Raw genomic sequence first — 20,477 nt, 5'->3', positions numbered from 1 at the left:
TGTAGCAGGGCCGTGACCAGGACTGTTGGTCCAGGCGTGCGGGATGAGGCAGGACAGGAAGGAGGTTTGGCGAGGGCTCTGGCAGAAGCATATTCTCTTTGCCTTCCAGAAAGACCCAGTAAAACTGCACTCAAGCCAACAGGAACGCCGCTCGGGGATTGGTTCAGACCAAAAGGAGGGAAACTAGCTAAGATATTTCCATCCCCCACCCTATCCCCCCTTGCAAGGGTGCTTAGATCTGTTAACAGTGAGAAAAGTTCCTTACAGAGCCAGGAGTCAGCAGCTCACTCCCGCAGAAGTGGGGGTGCTTTATCTCGGCCCAGAGTTGTGATGGTTTGATGAGCTAAGGTAGGGGAGAACAGACCGCGGAGGTGGCAACGAAGACTCGCTCACACGGCTGAGTGACACCACCTGTCATTTCTGCAGGAAGCTGCCGTGCCTTTCTTTGTGCACCAAGTTCCTGGCATGTTTATGAGACTTTACAAGTACATTTCAGTAAACACAGCAGACAGATGGCAAGAGACACGACTCCCTCTGCTTTCTCTCTTTGTCTCGATGGAGTTCAGCTTTGAAGAAGGGGTCCTGGCGGGTTTATGGTGGCCAAGTGAAGGGTGAAGGGACATTCGATGAAAGCTCTGGTCCAGGGGCTTCCCCGGCTCTGGTCAAGCCAAGCTCCTCTCTGGGCTGTCGTTCCCCGTCTTTGAAAGACAGGGCTTGGGCCAGATGGCCCCAAGAGGCCTTTCCAGCCCTTATGTCTCAGATCCCCTGTTGCCAGCAGGACAGAAGGAAGGCTTAAGCCACAGATGTGGTTTCCCTTTGAGCAGTTCCAGATCTATGTCTTGGTGGCCACGTTCATCTAGCACTTTACCAGCGTTTTTGGGGAAACGGAACAAGAGCCTTGTCCTTCACTTTGGTGTCCTTCACTTTGGATGCCCAAAGACGCCAGGCAGGTCGGGCAGTGAGCAAAGGACGGCATGTATAAAGAGACACGGTGTGGCGTGCTGGCGAGCCTGGCCGTGGGGGACTCTAGAGTGGCCAGCTCTCACAGTTTCTGAGAAGAAATCAGAAATTCCGGTTTGCAGGTCAAATCTTGCAAATCTCCTTTTTCTTTTTTAATGTTTATTTATTTTTAGAGAGAGAGGGAAAGAACACGAGCAGGGGAGGGGCAGAGAGAGAGGAGAGAGAGAATCCCAAGCAGGCTCTGTGCTGTCGGCACAGAGCCTGATGCAGGGCTCCATCCCACAAACCGCAAGGTCAGGACGTGAGCCGAAATCGAGAGTCGGACGCTTAACCGACGGAGCCCCCCAGGCGCCCCCCATCTTGCAAATTTCTTTTTTTTTTTCAACGTTCTTTTTTTATTTATTTTTGGGACAGAGAGAGACAGAGCATGAACGGGGGAGGGGCAGAGAGAGAGGGAGACACAGAATCGGAAACAGGCTCCAGGCTCCGAGCCATCGGCCCAGAGCCTGATGCGGGGCTCGAACTCACGGACCGCGAGATCGTGACCTGGCTGAAGTCGGACGCTTAACCGACTGCGCCACCCAGGCGCCCCATCAAATTTCTAAATGTTCACTGAGAAGTTTTCCAGCATCATTTGGGCCACAGCACGTGTGTGGGTCAAGTTTCCCAAGGACAGCTCGGGCATTTGTGACCCCATTGTCACCTCTGCCTTGGAGTCCGTGTGAGCGATTAGTAAGCTGGGGCCCAGGGACCGAATCTGGACTTCCCCCTGTTGGTGGGTGGAAAGCAGCCCACACCTGTTTGTTTCGGGATTGTGCGTGGCTGCTTTCCTGCTACAGCAGAGCTGAGAAGTTGTGTCAGGGACAGCGTGGCCCGCAAAGTCCGAAATGTCTCCTGTCTTGGGTCTTTGCAGAAAAAGTGGGCCACCCCCCGGGTGGGGTCATTGTAGGGCAGGGGAGACATTCTGGATTTGGAACCAGAATGACCTGTGTCTGCGGCCTGGCTCAGGGAGCTCACCGCTTTAAAACGACAGGGGAAAGACAGTGTTTCCCTTTCTTCCTCCCAGAAATGATCCTGACGCACTAGCGGAACCGTGGAGGTGTTGTTCATCGCGGGCACAGCTGTGGGTCCGGAATCCCATTTGTGGGGAGGGCCAGGGAGGGTCAAAGGTGGGTTCGGGAGGCCTCCGGAGGGAGAGCAAACGCCCAGGGCTGCGGAGCGCGGAGCAGGAAAGCAGAATTCTCCACACCCTGGGCGGTGCATGCAGAACACAAGACCCGCCACCCCTTCTGGGGAACGGCAGGAATGAGTGCCTTGGCTGGCACGGAGTCCCCTCCGCCCCCCAAGTCTAGTTTATACAAAGGAAAAGCAGGGGAGTGTGGGCTGAACAACCATATTTTCCGGAAGCAGCCTCCTGGGGAGGCAGGGCAGGAGAGAGAGGCTCTGTGTGGGGTGCAGACCCATGCCTTTGCTTTTGCCCAGAAAACAGTAAAGACCAAAAGGGCTGCGGTCTCGCTTTCGGGGCTGTCTTGCTCACGAATCTTGTAGAAAGGAAGAACCCACCTCATGCAAAGACAAGTAATAATCAGGAACACCCAGCACTGACTCCGTGTTAAATTACTCTAAAGAGCCAAGAAAGTAAGGGGCGAAGAATGTGCATGAGCAAAAGTTGCCACCAGGCGGAGGACAATTTGAGCAGAAAGTCTCGGTTAGGGGAGAAGCACGGGAGGCGATCGCATCTGTAAAACAAGAATGTGATGCAGGGGTGCCAGAGCTCCGGAGACGAGGCGACACGGCGGAGCCCCGTAAGACAGATGGACTGAAAAATGCAGCCTCCTGAAAGCCAAAGTCCACCATGGAATTTTTCCAACGGGAAGTACAGGGACACACTGGGAGATCCGGAGGGCGGGGCTGGGAAAAGCAAGGCAGATTAATATAAATAAAGGAGGAGAAAACAAGTGACCCAGGAGACAGAGGAGACCCAACATACTCGCAACTGGGGTCCCCGAAGACGGGAACAGAAATGACTAAGTAAAGCAATATTTCAAGAAAACTTGCCAAACAGGAGATTTGACTTCATGGATTGATAGGGAGTGCGGTGAGTGAGGAAAGAGGAAAGATACACTGGTGAGAGGATCACAAGTTAAAACGAGGTACCGTTTCCACGGGTCATATAGGCAAGGGCCAGACGCCTGATCGTGCACGTGGTGGCCAGGGCGCAGGGGAAGCAGGAACTCCGAATGATGACAATTCTGGACTCGGGAAGCCCACTTGTGACCATTGTCTACTAAAGACGCTCACGTAAGTGAGAAATGACGCTGGCCCACGAGATGCACCGTATTATTGGTGGTGATACCAAAGGGCGAAGTAACCGTGATGGCCATCAGTAGGGGACTGGCCAGACGAACTGTCCCAGAGGCTGGTAAGGCTCCGCGATGGAAAGCATGAGGCGGCCCGATGCACCCGGATGTGGGACAGTGTCAAAGATTCTTTAGGTGACACGGGCAAGGTGCGGGGTAGTGGGAGATCTGGGACACCCAGGCTAATGAAATGGGATATTTCAGGATTGCTGTTCATACAATATTTCTGGCAGGATGATGCGCTTGAAACTGTTCACGGTGGTTGCCACCAGTCAGGACAGCAGGTGGGGAGAGAGAAGCATGTCAGGGAGACTCGCTCTCGCGGTTGGTTTTGTTGTACTTTTCCGTAACCAGAGACTGCACAGCTTAGAAAAATGATGACCCTAAGCTCTGGAGCCTGCGGAGTGCAAATGCCGGCTGGGCCACCTCCCATCTGTGTGACCTTGGGCACGTCACTTCGCCTCTGTGGGTGTCAGACGTGTGAAATGGAGTTAAGGATTGTACCTACTGCTATGGTCTTAATGTTTGTGTCCCTCCAGAATCCACATATGGGATCCTAACCCCCAAGGTGGTGTATTAGGAGGTGAGGCCTTTGGGAGGCGATGAGGTCATGTGGGCAGAGCCCTCAGGATTAGGAACATTGTCTCATGAAGAGACCCCAGAGAGTGAGCTCGTCTCTTGCACCATGTGATGTCCTAGTGAAGAGACGGCCAAGGATACGGGCCCGCACCGCACACCGAGTTTTCTGGTGCCCTGCTCTCGGACTTCCCACCCTCCAGAACTGTGCAAATTGTTCATTGCGTATAAGCTACCCCGTCTATGGTATTTTTGTTACAACAGCCTGAAAGGGTTAGGACACTACCACATAAGCATGTCGAGGATTAACGAGTTCATTCAAGTGAAATGATTAGGCAAGAACCAAAGTACAGTCGAATTAGCTGTTACGATGACTGTGTCCGTGGTTGAACCCAGGGCCTGGATTCGGAGCCCAGGGGCCTCTCAGCCGCGTGGCAGAGGCCAACCTGTCGACGGATTGGCCACAGCCAGGAAGAGGGGGTCTGGAGCGGGGCCCTAAGGAGGGCCGGCCGGCTCATCCTCATCCAGGGGAGGCTCGGCGGCTGCCGTCCTGCTGGGTCTCAACGAATGAATGGGGAAATGAGGCAGGACCCTTTCAAAGCCCTCCGATGTGCAAAATTTTCCAAGTCTCATGTATCCGAGCGGAGGGAGGGTGGAGAAGCGGAGTTGCGCACGCACCGCCCTTGGAAGCCAAAATGAGAGCAACCATTTGGAAGGGGATTTGCTGGCATCTAGAAGTGGGAAAGCCGCCCAAGGCCTCCGGTCCAGCTCTCCCCTTCACGGGGAAATAGGATAGAGCTGCCCAACAAAACCCGTTCAGTGATCTCACGTCCCAAAGCTCCAAAAGCCAGAAGACTTTTGTGTGACTTGTTAGGCAGCAAAACCTGACTTAAATTGATGTCTCGAGTTGACTTACAGTCTGTATTTATGCCTTTAGTGTGAAGTTTGGTATGTTTTGCTGCAGAAATAAAAACGTGTGTCGGCCCGGGCGCTGGCCCGGATCCTCCCGATGGTGATGTGTGGCCGGTGGAAGGCAGGGTGGGGACTTCCTCCGACTTGTGCTCACTCACCGGCCGCTGCTGGAGGCTGGCTCAGAGGGGGCAGGGATGGAAGGGGAGACTGAGACCAGGTGTGTGTGTGTGTGTGGGGGGGAGGGGCGTGAATGGGGGAGAGAGCAAAGAGTCAGTAGAAGCTGGTCCAGCCTCCACCCCAAGACCACACTGGCTGGAAGGTGCTGGAAAGTGTCCAAGGTAGGCTTGAGGTTGTGAGAATCCAGGCTCTTGGTGGGAGTGAGGAGGGGGGGTTTCCCTAGAAGCCCTGAGCCGGGATAGGAGTGTAAGCGACTTATTAAGGAGGTGCTCCCGGGGGAGACTAGGTGGGGCATGGGGGGGCAGGGGGTGATTTCAGATGAAGGTAGTTTCAGGCTGATCCTGATGGATTGTTCTCAGTGGGGGTAAGGCAGCCGTTACTGCTATGGGCCTGGGGTGGGGGGTGGTCATCAGCACTCCCAGGCACTGCCCCCTCTCTTTGGGGGTGCGGAGGGCATCTTCCTAAGAGAGTCGCAGGTGCAGTTGGGCAGAAGCCAGCATGGAACGACACCAGGGCAGGGGAGCTCAGAAACGGGGAACGGATGGAAAACAGTGCTCCCTATGCAGTCTTGGTGCTCAGTCTCCTCCAGAGCACAGACTGGGGATGGGTGGACTTACAAAGGAACCAGGGAGTGGTGGTCTGACTTCTGGGTCCTCCAGCGTTCTGGCAGCTGGCCATTCATGGTCTCTGCCCGGTCCCCCTCTCTGCGGAAGCCCCTGGAAACCCCGTGGCCCTAACTTATTTTACCCCAGGAGGTGGGTCTCACCCGATCACATTCTGAAGCTGCTCCTAGTAGCTCACGAGAGCCAGTTACTCAGCTTTTAGTGTTGTGAGCTGGTCGTTATCTTGTTGGTAGCTTGAAACCGGCCATAGGATGCGTATTGCCCCCATGGAGATCGGCCCCTTCCTCCCTCAGTCGTTCGATTCCTGTCTTGGGTAGGCTCGCTCTGAGATTAGGAGTGCTCGGTACAACTACGAATCTGTGGCTGTGGTCCTTACCTCGCACTGAAAGCCAGTTCTTCCCAGCACCCTGTGGCGGTGGTGGGGTGCTGTCACACAGGGGAGTCGCCTTTGTCTTCCTGAACCCATGGTCTTTGGCTTTTCGCTGATACAAGGTGTTAGAAGTGGAGCAGAGAGAGCATGGATTTTGGAGCCAGACCACTGCTGCAGGCTGTGTGACCTCAGGCAAATTGCTAGACCTCTCTGGGCCTCGCCTTCCTTCTGGGACACCTGCATGATCATCAGGGAGCCCTCAGGGTTTCAAGGGAGATGAGGGCGGCTGTGAAGCATCATACCCATCAAGGGTCTGGTTGTGGTGGCCTCTCGTTGATTTCGGCGCTGGGGAAAATCCCGCTGGTTGTGGAGCTGGAACTCGATTCACGCGGCCACGGCTCGAGCGGAAGTTCACACCCCAACTTTGGTCCGGATCCGCCGGGCCCTGAGCAGCAATGTTAGCTTAGGAAACTGGGGCATTCAGATGGGGGCCAGGCCCCTGCAGACGTGACGTGTGGCCTCGGGCAAGGTGGTCAGCGTCTCTGGGCCGGTGTCCTCATTGCACCGTCACCACACCGTCTCCAGCGAGGGCTGCCTCATCGTCATGCCTTCTGGAAGCTGTGGGGGTTCAGCCGGCCCTGCTTCCCAGGGGCCAGCCTGCGCTCCGGGAGCCTTTCTTCTCAGACGTGACGGGGCACTCATTAATCCCCTGACCGTGAACTCCATTCCGTCAAGGATTGATGTCCAGCGTGTTAGCATACAATAAGGCCTCAAGGAGCTGCTTCAACGCTATGAGACGGGTCATAAATTTGGCTTTTCATCCCCGTCAGAGCTTTCTCTCTACAGAAAATGGGAAGCGAGACAGAGCCACACAGGATATTCTGCTAAATCCAGAGCAACAGCCAGGACTCCAGGGTCTCTCGAGCTGCTTGTGACCAGGGACTCGGCTGTAATTCGGATCAGCGGTGCTGGAATTAATGTTATCGTCCTGGACTGTTTACTTTTGGGTTTCCTTTAACGTTTGCTGTAGATTTCTTTAATGGCCTTCCTTCTTTATAGTTTTCAATTAAAACACATCTTCGTGAGGCTTGTGTTCGTCGTTGTTTTTTTTTACCATGTATGAGGGCCTGAGATTTACTGTTAATTGACTGCTGATGATCTGATTTGAGCCCTACATTAATTTTTTTAAGAAATGTGAAAGCAAGCTGAGAAATGAAAATACAGACGCGGTGTTTAAGTTAGAGAAATGCAGGGTCATGGTCAGAAGTTCATGCTGCTCCTGCCCTGTCGTGTGGTTTCGAGACAGGGTGGCGACGACAGCCTGTGGGCCAAACCCCGCCCACTGCCTGCTTTTGTAAATAAAGTTTTGTTGGAACACAGCCACACCTGCTCACTTACAGACTGCGGCTGCCTTTGTGTGATGACGGCCGAGCCGGGGAACTGCAACAGAGACCGTATGGCCACAGACTCTCCCTGTCGACTCTCTGGCCTTTTATAGAAAGAATTTGCCAACGGTGATGTTATCTGTCAACCTGGTCGGGCTGTGGTGCCCAGATGTGTGGTCAAACGTTATTCTGGATGTTTCTGTGAGGGCATTCTTAGATACGATTAACTTTTAAATCAGCAGACTTTGAGTAAAGCAGTTTACCTTTTATAACGCGGGTGGGCCTCATCTAATTAGCTGATGGCCCCAATAGAGTGGAGACTGACTTCCTCCGGCAAGGCGGAGTTCTGTCAGAAGGCAGCCTTCAGACTCAGACTGCAACGGGGCCTCTCCTCGAGTCTTTAGGCTGCTGGCTAACCCTGCAGCTTTTGCCCTTGTCAGCCTTCATAACCACATGAGCCAATGCCTTATTAAATTTCTTTCTCTGTGTAAACATCCTATTACTTTTGTTTTCCCTGATTAATATGCCAGCCCTTGGTATGGAGGAAGGGGTGTGGCTCAGGGTCAGACCATCTGTAGTGAAAGACTGTGCAGAGCCTGGGAGTCAGGCAGACCTGGGTTTGAATCCCAGCTCTGCCTCTTCCCGGTTGGGACTCTGAGCTAATCCCTTTGCCTCCCAGGGCTCTGGTTTTGTGTCTGTAGATTGTAGCCATCTCCTGCCCACATTGCAGGGCGATTGTTCCTGGCTGGGACACTTCACAAGGGGCCTGGTGCCTGTTCCGGTCGCTGTCCGTGTTATCACCGTAAATGAGTTGCCTGGCTTATTCATTAGTCTCTTGTGAGTTTGGTTCAGATGAGTCAGCCCTCCAGGCCTGCTAAACTCCAGCTGCCCTGACATGGTGTGGTTTCTTAGCCAGAAAAATGGAAGCCCTGACCTTTAATGGTAGAGTCACAGGTGGCTCTGTGACTCTGGTCTCTTCCCTGTTCCCCACCCCCCTCCACAGAACCAAACAAGCCCAGGCCCAGGAGCTGGACATTGGGGTGGCAGAGACAGCACCTCCTACGAACTTGGCTGGAAGAGGGGGGACTTCGGGCCAGCCGTGTCCTGACTTCTTGCTGTGAGCAAGTCTTGCGGAGGGGTGTCTGTCCAGACAGCTGTTAGAGGGTATTAGGCACAGCCACGGTGACAGGAACCAGAGGTGAGCAGAGGCCGTGAAGGTCTCCTCCCAGGAGGCCCTTCCAGCCTTCTCTTCCACATAACCCGCCAGACAGCCTGGATCTGGAATCGCTGTCCGGAGACATGACAGGGACTTGCTGCTCGAATTTCTGTCTGGTTGGAGCTGAGCGTGGGAGACGGGCCCTGAGGCCAGGCCCCAGCTTGGGAGCCGCTGGCCTGGTTGCAAATGCCTATACCTGGGATGTGGCTGTTGAGTTAGTTGGAAGGAGTCGTCTTGCCAGGATTTCCCAGTCTTCATTTGAGCACCCAGGCACTGACGGCTGAGCCCTCATTCTCCTGCTCAGTTCTTTTATTCATTCAACAAACCTGTATGGAGCACCTACTGTGTACCAGACCTGTTCTAGGCACCGAGCACCCAGCAGGAGCCTGGCAGACCCCTCCTGGCCCTCTAAGCCCCATGGGCACAGAGCGTAGGCGTCCGAAGCCGGGCCCAACCCAGCTCTGTGGGTCTCATTAGCAAAGAGCCAGGCTCTGGGCCAAAGAGGAGAGTGAGGGTGGCCTGCTGTGTGGGTGGTTAGAACGCAGGCTTGCAGTCAGAGCTGAGCGTGAATCCTGCCATGCGACTCCCGATGACCTTGGGCAGGTGACCCAACCTCCCTGTTTACGTAGGAGGCTGACCCTGATTTCTCAAGGGCCCCGGCCAGCACCCGCCCTCCGCGATGCCATTCTGGCTCTGCTCTGGGATGGTCCATTCTGTCTTCTGACAGTGACATTGAGAGTGCTTTGGAGCACTGGCAGGATAGAGTGGGGGTGCTGTAGAGGGAGGCGACGCTGCCCTTGTGTTGAAACATAGGGACCACATGGTCGTGCAGGTGTCGATACGTGCAGCACACGTTTCCCCGAGCGGACTGAGCCAGCCGCTCCCCCGTGTGGGTCCCAACCCCTTTGTCCTGAGCCACGAGCAGTTGGAGGCCAGGCCCCGCCTTGCGTCTCTGCATCTCACATCCTCAGCCCGGATCCCGGTGCGCAGCAGGCGTGCGGGAAGGGCTTCGGGAAGCACGTGTGGCGCTGGAAGGATTCCCGCTGTTGGGAGTTCTAGCAGTTGACCGTAGAGGTGGCTGGACCGCGGGGCTGCCTCTCCCCTCCGTGAGGAGCCTGTAATGTGAGGGCCGCGGGCTGCTGGCTGCTGTCCGATCCAAGGAGCCGCTTCCTGCCAGTCCCGGGCTCGGCAGAGGGACCCCGTTGGTCCCCGGGACCGAGCCGGCCAGGAAGGAGGTGATTGGCCACGACCCCGTGGGCACCATAGCAACGGCTGGGTGCCTGCTGGCTCCTTGGATTGGCTGCATGGATCAGAGCCTGCCCCTGGGAAGTGGCCCATCCCACCCTACCGTGGCTGCAGACACCCGCGCCCCCCTCCCCGGGCTCCCTCAAGTATTGATTCTGGGGCCGTGTTCTCCCTGCACGCGGATTTGCCCCCAACAGATGCCGCTCCCCGCTGTCTCCGTCAGCTCAGGCTGCCCTAACGACGTACCGTGGCCTGGGGACTTGATCAACAGTTTTTTCTCACCGTGCTGGAGGCCGGAAACCAGAGTCAAAGTGCCAGCCAATTTGGTTCTTAGTGAGAGCTCTCTTGCCTTCTAGCAGACGGCCACCTTGACGCGGTGTGCTGACAAGACGGAGAGAGAAGCAAGCTCTCTTGTTTCTTCTTGTCAGGTTGCTGATCCCTCGTGAAGGCTCCCCCCCTGTGACCTAACTGCCTCCCGAAGGCCCCAACTCCAAACGCCATCCCGCTGAGGGATTAGGGCCTCCACGTACCCGTTCTGGGGAGATGCCAACATTCAGTCCGCGGCCACCTGGGATCTGATGCTGGAGTGGGTTCAGAGATGCCCGGTTGTGCTGCTGCTGGGGACAGGCACGGACACGCTTTTCTCAGGGTTCCCGTGTGTGCCGAACAGGAAATGGCAGCTGCCTGGGCCACCCAGCCCTCTGTTCCTGCGGAAAGGCGGAGGGTCTTGCGTCTGCTTGGAAACCAAAAGCCACACGTTCACACGTTTGGGCAGGTGGCGGAGGAGAACGTGTAGAGCTTCTGAGTCTCTGCTTGGGAGTCTCACAGCGCCCCGAGAACAGGCTGCACTTGGAGAGAAGCACCCCTAAGCTTTGGGCAGCACTGCCTTGTCAGACCTGGCTGGCCTGGGTCCTCGTGGGACTCCCAAGGAGGGGGCTGGCCTGATCCTGTTCTCCAGGTGACAGCGCTGCCCTGAGGGAGCTCAGATCAGAGAGGTTATGCATGTGCCCAGGACACACAGCGTGTGAGGCACAGAACTGAGTGTGGCCAGCATGGGGCTCCTGAACCTGCCCTTAATGATTGTGGGGAGGGTGTGGCTAAGCTAACCCTGGGCGCAGGGTCTCCTGGGAGGGGCCAACAGGGGAAGAGCTCAGAGTTGAGGAGGGCTGGCTGCTCTAGGGACCCGGTGGAGAAGGAGGACCCTTGCCCCAGCCCATGCGGTTTCTGCGTTGGGGCACACAGTGCTGCCGCATCCTTCCTCTTGTCCCCAGACAACCCCAGATAAACGAGAACAGGAGCAATGAACATTGTTTCTAGAGCCTTCTGGGTCCCAGGCTCGTGCTAAGTTCTTTGCCTGTATAAACCTAAGTCTTGCTTCCCCAGGACAGGCCTAGAGCTGGAGACTTGTATCCCTAAGTCACAGAGGAGGAAGTGTGCACACGGAGGCCAGCTCAGCAGTGCTGGAGTCGGGATTTGAACCCAGAAAGTCTGGCTCTGAGGTCTTAGCGTTGGCCATTTGTGAGTGACAAAATAGACTCTCTGAGGTGAGGTCACTGCCCCGGGTCTCGTGGGAGGTGTGGGGGCTGGAAGGGTAACAGCCCTGCCCCACCTCTCCCACAGAGCTCTACACACAGGACACAGCCTTTGCACACCCCACCCCTCTTCCTGGAGTGTCCTTTCCTCTCCCAGGGCCCGACCCCAACGGTCCAGGCCCCACACCGGGGCCTGCTTTGAGGAGGCCTTTCCTGGGCTCCCCCTAGGTACACCTCACCGATACTGCTTGTCTGTTTGGCATCTGTCTCCCCAGCTGGAAGGAACTTTCTTAAGGACTTGTGTTTCTTGCCGACTAAACCGTACCTGCCAGATAGCACAGGACTGGCACACAGTAGGGCTCTAATGTTTGTGAAAGGATGAGGAATGCCCCGCCGTCCCTCCCATGCAGGGCATGGCCAGGGGAGGAGGGGAGTATCCGGCAGGCCCCGGGGCGGGATGTGAACCCACCTGGCTGGGGTCGTTCCCTGGCTTAGAGAGGATGCGTGTGAAATGCATGGCCTGTTACTGGCACTCGGGGGGCACAGGTCAGTGCTAATTATTATTGGTGACGCGGGTGTGAGTTTTATATGGTAGAGCCTTTACGTGTGTTACTGTTACGGGCTGAACTGTGTGTCCCACCGCCCCCCCCCCCCCATTCATATGTTGAGTCCTGACCCCCAGCACCTCAGAATGTGCCAGTGTCTTTCTCCAGAGCTGGTGCAGGCCACGTGCTAAGCTCACAGGTTGCCGTCCACGCATCCTTTTGTAGCGTGTATGTACCCGGCCTGGTGACCAAGCCCTTTCTCGCCTGTATTTCAGTTGATGCTGACTCTACCCCACGAATGGTTGGGTCGGAGCCCAGCGCCGGGCAGGCCCTGAGCCCCCGGCCCCCCGCCCCCGGCAGGACCGTGCCAGGCCCCCTCCTCTCTTCCCTCAGCTCCCTGGTGGTGGAAGCCACCTGGTTGGTCCGCACGGCGCCAGGCAGGTCTGCGGGCTGTGCGTTCGCGGCCGTGGTTTGCGGCAGCCAGCAGCGGGCTTTTGACACAAAGCAGGTGACGGTGGCGCCCATCTCCGGAGCTGTCCGGTGAGCCACAAGCACTTAGTGAATACCTAGGTGCCAGGTGGGGTGCTCTGATGGCCGGACATGGGGCCGAGCCCTGGCCCTGGGTGGGGCCTAGAGACTGGGCAGGAGCTGCAAAGCCAGATTTGCCACTGGCAGACCGGGAAGCCGGAAGCGGGGAGCCTGCGATGCCCTTCGGCAGGACCGGGGCCAGCCAGCGTGGCCACGATCGAGTTCAAGGCCCCTTCTGTGTAGGAGTATCTGATTGGCTCACGCAGGTCATGTGCCAGCCAGGAGGCTCGTGATTGGCCGAGCCCAGGTCTCCTGCCTGCCTGTATTTGGGGGCGCAGAGAGGGTCTGGCCGCTCCATTTCTGAGCATCGGGTGTAACCGGGGTTCACCCCAAATGCAGGGGGGTGCGCACAGAACAGCCAAAAGGACACCAGACACCCACCATTCCCCCTGTGTGTCCCCCGGTGTGCTTGGGGTCAAGGGTACTGACACGGGGTTGCGCCTCGGTGCCTTTGGCCCCAGTGATCCCTCTGCAGGTAATACCCTCCACCCTCTTCAGAGCCCATCCCTGCACCCCTCCTCCAGGGAGCCCTCCTCAAGCCCACCAGGGAGAACCAACCCTGCCCCCACCACCATCAGCAGCCTTCCTCCCAAGGCTATGTGGTGGGCTGGACAAAGTGGAGGCTTGGGAAACAGGTGAGGGTCCATTCACCTAAAATATCTGATTATAACATTCAGCGACGTGTTTAGTGAGCACCCAAGAGTGCCCGCACAGTCCTGGTGCCGGGAATGTCGTGAGCATCTTTACGGGTCAGATAACATGTTCGTTGTCGGGGGGCTGGTATTGCACTGGAGGGCCACGTCGTCTCATTTCACCCACCTTCTCTTCCTGGGCATTCGCTTCGTCTTTACTCTTGTCTGCAGCATCTGCAGGGCCCCGGGATTTGTCACTTCCGTCGGTGACAAACTCATGGGTGACAGCGTCCCCAGCAGATCACGGGTGCTCAGCCACCCCGTGGTTCCCTTTCCGGACCTAAGCAGGTGGGAGGCGGAGGTGGGCCTAGGGAAGCAGTGAGGGGCCTGCCCTTGCAGCTCACAGGCAGAAGCTGACACGTTGCAGGAAAAGTCTGGTCCCGGGGGCCAGAAGCTGCACAGGCAGTTATGACTCCCAGGCTGGGCCTCGCTGCCCGCCTGGTTCGAATCCACCCAGAACCTTAGCGAATATAGGCTTATTTGGAAATCGAGTCTTTACAGATGCAATTATTTAAGATGAGGTCATACTGGAATGGGCCCTGGATCCAATGACTGGTGTCCTCAGAAGAGGAGGGACACACAGAGACACAGGCAAGGGTATCGTGTGAAGACAGGCAGAGCCTGGAGTGACTTGCCTACAAGCCAGGGGAGGCTGAGGGCTGCTGGAAGCTACCAGAAACTAGAAAGACAATGCCTGGATTTCCCCTGGAGCCTCCCGGAGGGAATCAGCCTGCTTGGCGCTCTTTGGATTTCTGGCCCCCAGAACCGTGAGACAATACATTCCCAGTGTCTCCAGCCTCTTTATTCGTAGTCAGAAAGAGAATTAAGACACAGACCCAGCCCAGCCCCTAATGCGCTGACCCCCCCGGTTGTCTTCCTCTGCAAAGTGAGGTGTGGACAGGGCGAGGGTGACACACGTTTTGTGTAAATGACCAGACAGAGAATGTTTTAGGTTCGAAGGACTAAAATACAGCGTCTCCTGCATAGTTTGCTTTGCTTTGTTGTCATTGTTTCTTGGTCGTTTGTTTTATAACCCGTTAAAAACGCAAAACACATTCTTCATCTGGGGCTGGGTTTGGCTTATGGGCTGCACTTTGCCAGCCCCTGGACTTGAGGCATGAATTCTGCCTGTGGGGAACCCCAGCTGCATGCACAGTCCTCCCCCGGGGGCGCAGAAGGGTCCTGGATTCTGCCGTCAGCCAACTGCCTGATGGAGGAGTGGGCCCGGAGCCCCCCTGGCCTCAGTGTTCCCACCTGTCAGTAGGGAATAAGGGCTGGTTTTCCTGAGTGAAGGTCACAGGACAGCACTAGGCGGGCGCACACCTGCCTGCCTCCATGCCCAGGACCCATCCTGTTCACACTTTCCTCCTCGGCGCTGGGCGCAGGGCCTGGCACGTTGCAGGAGCTCAGGGGAGATTTGTTTGAAGAACAAAGGAAGCTTTCCAGAAGCCCTCTCTGGGTCAGGTATTCCCTCAGCCCCCACTTTCACTGCAGTGACTTCCGTGGTGTCATTGTCTCTGAGGGAGGGCAGGTATTCTGGCCGAGTCACCTCCTGTGCAGAGTTTGATGACAGAGGGGAGGAGAATCAGCCGAAGGGAGTTACGTCTGACGGGTGTCTGGGCTAATGACGTCATTTGAACCGCACCCAGCCCTGGCTCAGGGCCACGTGCCGGGGCCCAGGTTCAGTCCTGGAGACTCAGACTCTAGAAAAGGGGGAAATGATTTCTAAAAGCCGTGTGAGCTGGTCCTGGGAGGGCCAGAGTTGGGAGTCAGACCCAGATTGGAATTCCAGCTTTGCTGCGTGGCAGCTGTGTGACCCCGGGTGAATGTCTTAACCTTGCCGGGCTTTATTCGGCCTCCTCCCTCGGAGGGCACAGAAAGCCTCCCTGTCCTGAGAATGGGGTACGGTGTGCCCGGCACAGCACAGGGCTGCCTGCTGTTAGTAACACTTCTGTAGTCACTGGCTGTGAAGGATAAAGCCTCACATTTTTGCCAGGCCCTCTCTCCTTCCAGAGTGGGTTTGTGTCCCCTGTTCCCTTGGGTCCCATGTTGCCACCGTGCAAGGGTTGCTGTGGTCACCCTGTTTTACGGGTGAGCAAACAGAGGCTCAGCGAGGGAGGTGACTTACCTGAGGCTACAAGGCAAATGGCAGCATGGTGACCACAGCGTGGTCCTTCTTCTGCCCCCTCGTCCCCCTCCAGAGTCCCTGCCTGCTCAAGGCATTGTCCCGGCCATGGACGGTTGGGCCACGTTGACCAGAGCTAAGAGAACCCTCCTCATCCCAGATCATTGCATTGAGCAACAGAAATCCGTCAGGGATGCTGCCGTTTGAGGCATGGCGACTCCACGGGCACCTCCCTGCTGGCTGCTCCGTGCACCCACTCCCTCCTGCTCTGCCCTCCCCTCCCCTCCCGGGGCACACACAGCCTCGATCCCACCCTTGGTTAGATTCTCCTGGCCTTAAGCAGAATGTGTCCCGAGAAGACCTGTTTGCTCAAACAGGAGCATCTTTGCGTTATTGCCACAGGGCCGAGGCCCCGGGCTGGGGTCCCTGGGGCCCTCCGACTTGAGAGTCTCTGCAGGAGAATGTGTTTACCGAGAAGCCGGAGCAGTGTCCAGAGGGAGCCAGGCAGGCTGGGCGCTGGAAACACACCCAGTTCGGCTGCCCTTGGGATCCGAGAAGCTCATTCTCAGTATATTGCAGGGAGGGGATAGGTGCAGGCGGAGGGGGTGGGGGAGGGCCAGGCCGAGGCCACAGAGAGGGAGGGGTGCCAGGAGCCCCAGAAAGGGTGGTGCTTCTTAGCAGAGGATTCTGAGGCCCGAACGAACAGGCGGCAGAATTGGAGGAGGGGCCATGCCCTTAATTAGTGTAATCGGGGGGAGGGTCTGTGTGATCACCTAGTCTGTGGGGCCTGGGGGTCTCTGAGCCCTTCTTTCTTTCCTTTTCTTAGAAGCACCATCCCCACCCCGTCCCTTTCCATTCACCCCCTCCCCTCCTCATTCTTTTTTTTTTTTTTTTTTTAAACGTTTATTTTATTTTTGAGACAGAGAGAGACAGAGCGTGAACAGGGGAGGAGCAGAGAGAGAGGGAGACACGGAATGGGAAGCAGGCTCCAGGCTCCGAGCCGTCGGCCCAGAGCCCGACGCGGGGCTCGAACTCACGAGAGATCACGCGAGATCGTGACGTGAGCCGCAGTCGGCGGCTTAACCGACTGCGCCATCCAGGCGCCCCTTAAGTTTTTTTTTTTAAATGTTTATTTATTTTTGAGGCAGAGAGAGACAGAGCATGAATCGGGGAGGGGCAGAGAGAGAGGGAGACACGGAATGGGAAGCAGGCTCCAGGCTCCGAGCCGTCAGCCCAGAGCCCGACGCGGGGCTTGAACCCACCGACCGCGAGATCGTGACCTGAGCCGAAGTCGGCCGCTCAACCGACCGAGCCACCCAGGCGCCCCGACCCCTCCTCATTCTTTACGATGTCCTTACAGGGCGCCCAGGGGCTCACCCAGACGGGGAGGCAGCATAGGGAAGCAGAATGTCGCTTCAAGCACTGCGTCGTGGCTACTGGAGGACATGGCTTGGGTGTCTCGGCAAATGGGCGTCCTAACGGCGAACCCCAGAAATGGTCTGGGGAACCTGCCTGTCTCTGGACTCTGGCAGGCGATGCCGGGCGGGGGGGCGAGGAGGGGCTGGGCTCCTCGTGCCGGCCCTCCTTCCAGGTGCACCAGAGTGAGTCACCCTCCCTCCCAGGATGAGTGCAGGGGTGCGGCAGGAGTCTGGAAGACATGTGTCCCCGACTCTGGCAAGTGGTCCCAGCTGTGGGAGGTCAGATCTTGAGAAACGGAAGGATCCGGATTCAGAGCCTGGCTCTGCCACTGGGTATCTGCGTGGCCAGAGGGCGTGTTGGCAGCCCGGACACAGCCAGGGGGTCGGTGTAACTGGAGCAGAGGTGGGGGGAGGGGGGCAGGGATGGCAAGAGAGAAGCCTGGCTGGTGTGCAGGGTTCTCAGCCAGGGCTCCCACTTTGTCCTGGAGCTGGCAGCTGGTCTGCTGTGTGGGCGAACTCAGGCCGGAGGGGGCAGGGGGTGGGCAAGGCTGGAGGCATGGTGGCGAGTGCTAAGCTGAGCAGAGGCTGGGGGGAGGGTCCCCGAAGGGCAGGATAAGGGGCATCAAGGTGGCAGAAAGGACGCAGGCCGTGCTGCTAGACTGGCCATGACAGTTTCACTGGGTTTCATTCAGACCCGGGTTTGAATCCTGGCTCTCACTCTTGGTAGCCGTGTGACTTCGTCAGCTTGTATGACCTCTCTGAACCTCAGTTTTCTCATCTGTAAAGTGGGAGAAACTCCCCGTTGTGGGTTTGCTGTGTGCGCAGGGCCGGGCTCACAGGCGGCCTGGTGATGAGAGTATCTTGGTCGGCGTGTTATCCTGGGGGAGGGGGGAGGGGCACTGAGCCGACTCTGGCTTTGAGGCTGGGCTGATGGGTGGACATGGGGGAGGAGTGGGTTTGTTTCGGAAGAGGGCGGGCTCAGTCCCAGGCAGATTGTGTTCACATTGCCGGTAAGGAAGCCAAATGGAAAGACCCAATGTCACAGGCAGGGATTGGAACAAAAGACTGAACCTGTTGTCCCTCTCACTTGTCCCGTGGATACCGGAGCTGGGTGCTCTGTGTGGGATGAAAAGGGGGAACCGGTAGGGGAACACTCGGGGGAAGTATGTTCTACCACAGCCACCTTAAATTGGAACAGGTTGTACGAGGAGGTAGTGAGATCCCCATGTTGGGAGGGATGAGAGTCAGCTGGAGGTCTACTGCGGGGCCCTGGAGAGAGGACACCGGTGAGGCCTGGACTGGATGAGCTTCAGGTGCCCTCCTGTGAGCCCTTGGCATCTGCCCGGCTTCTGCACAGGATCCAGGGCACAGAGGTGCTTTCCAAAGTGTGACCGTCACCCTGGTCCACACATGCTTGAGCCTCGGCCGGGCAAGCATATCGAGGGTTTTTTTGTTCTTGGGTTTTAAGCAGAAATAGTAAAGTAGGCACAAATTTGCCCTTAAAATAAGATGCTGAGTATCTTCCAAATGCAAATAGATTTAAACTGCTGGAGGTCTAACCTCCAGATGTGTCTTTGGTAGTTTCCAAGGGGCTCCGAGCCCCTCGCGGGCTGGCATGGTGCACCCACTGGCACTGGTGGGTTTGGGCCCATGGGAGGCCTCCCGTCCTGGGTGTCCGCTTCCGAGCCGGGGAAATGCAGCCGGTCCTCGAACCCGTGGACAGGGGGGTGTGGCTGTCACCCGTCAGCCAGGGCACACAGCTCTTCGCCCATTGTCCTGGAGTTTCTCGGCGCCGTCACCTGCACCTGTTGCTGTCGCTGTCCATCCCGTCCTTGTGCGCGTGGGTGAGATGCTTCCGTTGGCCCCTGGGAGAATGGCCCTTCGCTCCCAGAGTCAAGGGCAGCAGGCTGGTGCAGGAAGCCGGCAGCACGTGCTGAGCACTGCAGACAGCCCTGCACAGGAAGTACTTTGATCGGGGCTTTCAGATGAAAGCCCCTAAGGCTCAGAGGGGTTAGGTGGCTGGGCTGAGGTTGCACAGCCAGGAGCAGTGAAGGAGCAGCAGTTTGCATTGGGTTCCCCGTTCCCTGGTCCTCCCTCCACACCACGCCTCCTGTTAGGTCACGCCCGGCATGGGGCCTTGTGAACACACAAGTAGCTCACCAGGAGTTCCATTCTCTTCTTTCTTGCCTTTCTGAGCCTCAGCTTCCCCGTCTGAACAATGGGAAGAAACCCGCCCACTTCGCAGGGCTCTTTGAACTGGTGAAGTGAGAGCCAGATACTGGCTCTGTGTAAACTGTGCACGTCCTTGGCCTTCCTTGAGCGTCAAAGGGACTTCCGCTTTGTCTGGTGCTCCCCCACGGCCTCCTGCTTTCTGTCCGGCCGCCCTCACCCCAGCAGAGACCAGAGCTGCCTGCGTAATTCATTTCCACCGGAATCCCCACCGTGCACGTGGCCAGAGCACCGAGCTCAGATCTCCGGAGAACCAGCTGTCCTCATACGGGTAGAAAGTAACACAGAGCGCTTCTGAATAAATCCTCGGCCTGCCCTGTCGCCAGCTGAGTGGTGTCCCAGCTCAGACCAGTGCTGCCTCCAGCCAGGCGCAGGATAAAGAAATACCAGACGGTATTTTGTTTCTTTGCGTCGTGGCTATTAAAACACACACCGCAGCCACAGGCAGGCACACGCGCGTGCACACACACCATCTGTGGTGTTGTCCAGAGGATATTTGGTAGATCTGGGCCTCGCTGATCCGGTTCTGGCCATCGACTGGCTATGTGGCGTTGACTGCCAGGACTCGAATGGAGGATTCTCTGATTCTGATGAAGGGGGTGTAAGGAATGAGGCGCACAGGAGGAAGCGGAGGGCGGGAGCAGTGGCCTCGGGGGCTGGTGGTCGTGGCGAGCTGGGGGGTTCTGAGAGGGAATCCGGCTCTGCCCCCTGCTAGCTGTGATGTTGGACCAATCAGGCCCCTTCTCAGGGCCTCGGTGCCTCTACCCGCCAACAAGAGGATTGTTGGGGTATCTGCATTTAAAAATGCGGGTCACGGAAGACCCCGGCGTGGAGACCTGAGTCAGCTTTCACTGTCACTACGGGAAACAAGGCCCATGTTTTTGCGTAGGCCGAGAAGTCAGCCGGGGTCCTCTACCCACAGGGGACAGATCCTGGCTGTGATCACGGCACCGAGGCCAATACCCTTGGGCCCTGGCCGCGTCCCCAGCAGTGTCCCCCTGGCAGTTTAATTACGGCAAGACGGGTGGTGCTGGGGTCATTAGTGGTTCCTCAGCAGCGGTAAAGTCGGGCGAATCCCCACATCTGAGGCCCTGGCTTTGGCCCCAAGCCGCTGGGCCAACGGGGTTCCGCTCCAGCTGGTGTGAATGTCAGAGTATGTGTGTGTGTTTGCTCTGTTTATTCTTGGGGGAAAGAGCAGGAAACCTTTATTTTATTTTATTTTTTATTTTTTTTTAACGTTTATTTATTTTTGAGAGAGAGAGACTGAGTGTGAGCGGGGCGGGGGGGAGAGGAGGGCACAGAGAGAAAGGGACACATAGAATCGGAAGCAGGCTCCAGGCTCCCAGCTGTCCGCACAGAGCCCGATGTGGGGCTCGAACCCACCACTGTGAGATCATGACCTGATCAACCGACTGATCCACCCAGGCGCCCGGAGCAGGAAATGTTGAAGAAATGATTGCATGTCCGTCTTGCGGGCTGGGGCCGTGGCTCCGTTAGGACCTTCTTCGGTACGCGGCTGACCCT

At 57.1% G+C, this 20,477-nt stretch overlaps 1 protein-coding gene across 3 annotated transcripts in view; it reads left to right on the top strand.

The window, feature by feature from the left end:
• PPP2R2C (protein phosphatase 2 regulatory subunit Bgamma) overlaps positions 1–20,477 on the top strand; it is a 139,540-nt gene that overhangs the window by 33,686 nt on the left and 85,377 nt on the right. Inside the window, exon 1 of one of the 3 annotated variants that reach the window (XM_058723152.1) lies at positions 3,322–3,382. The exons of the other annotated variants lie outside the window; for them this stretch is intronic. Within the exon in view, the coding sequence (XP_058579135.1) occupies positions 3,337–3,382 (46 nt within the window). The 5' untranslated portion in view covers positions 3,322–3,336. Of the gene's footprint in view, positions 1–3,321; positions 3,383–20,477 lie in introns of those variants that run through there. 3 annotated transcript variants of the gene reach the window in all.

The sequence above is a fragment of the Neofelis nebulosa genome, chromosome 3 (genome assembly GCF_028018385.1).
Source record: "Neofelis nebulosa isolate mNeoNeb1 chromosome 3, mNeoNeb1.pri, whole genome shotgun sequence".
Classification (NCBI taxonomy): Eukaryota; Metazoa; Chordata; class Mammalia; order Carnivora; family Felidae; genus Neofelis; species Neofelis nebulosa.
This window is presented reverse-complemented; position numbering and strand designations above follow the sequence as displayed.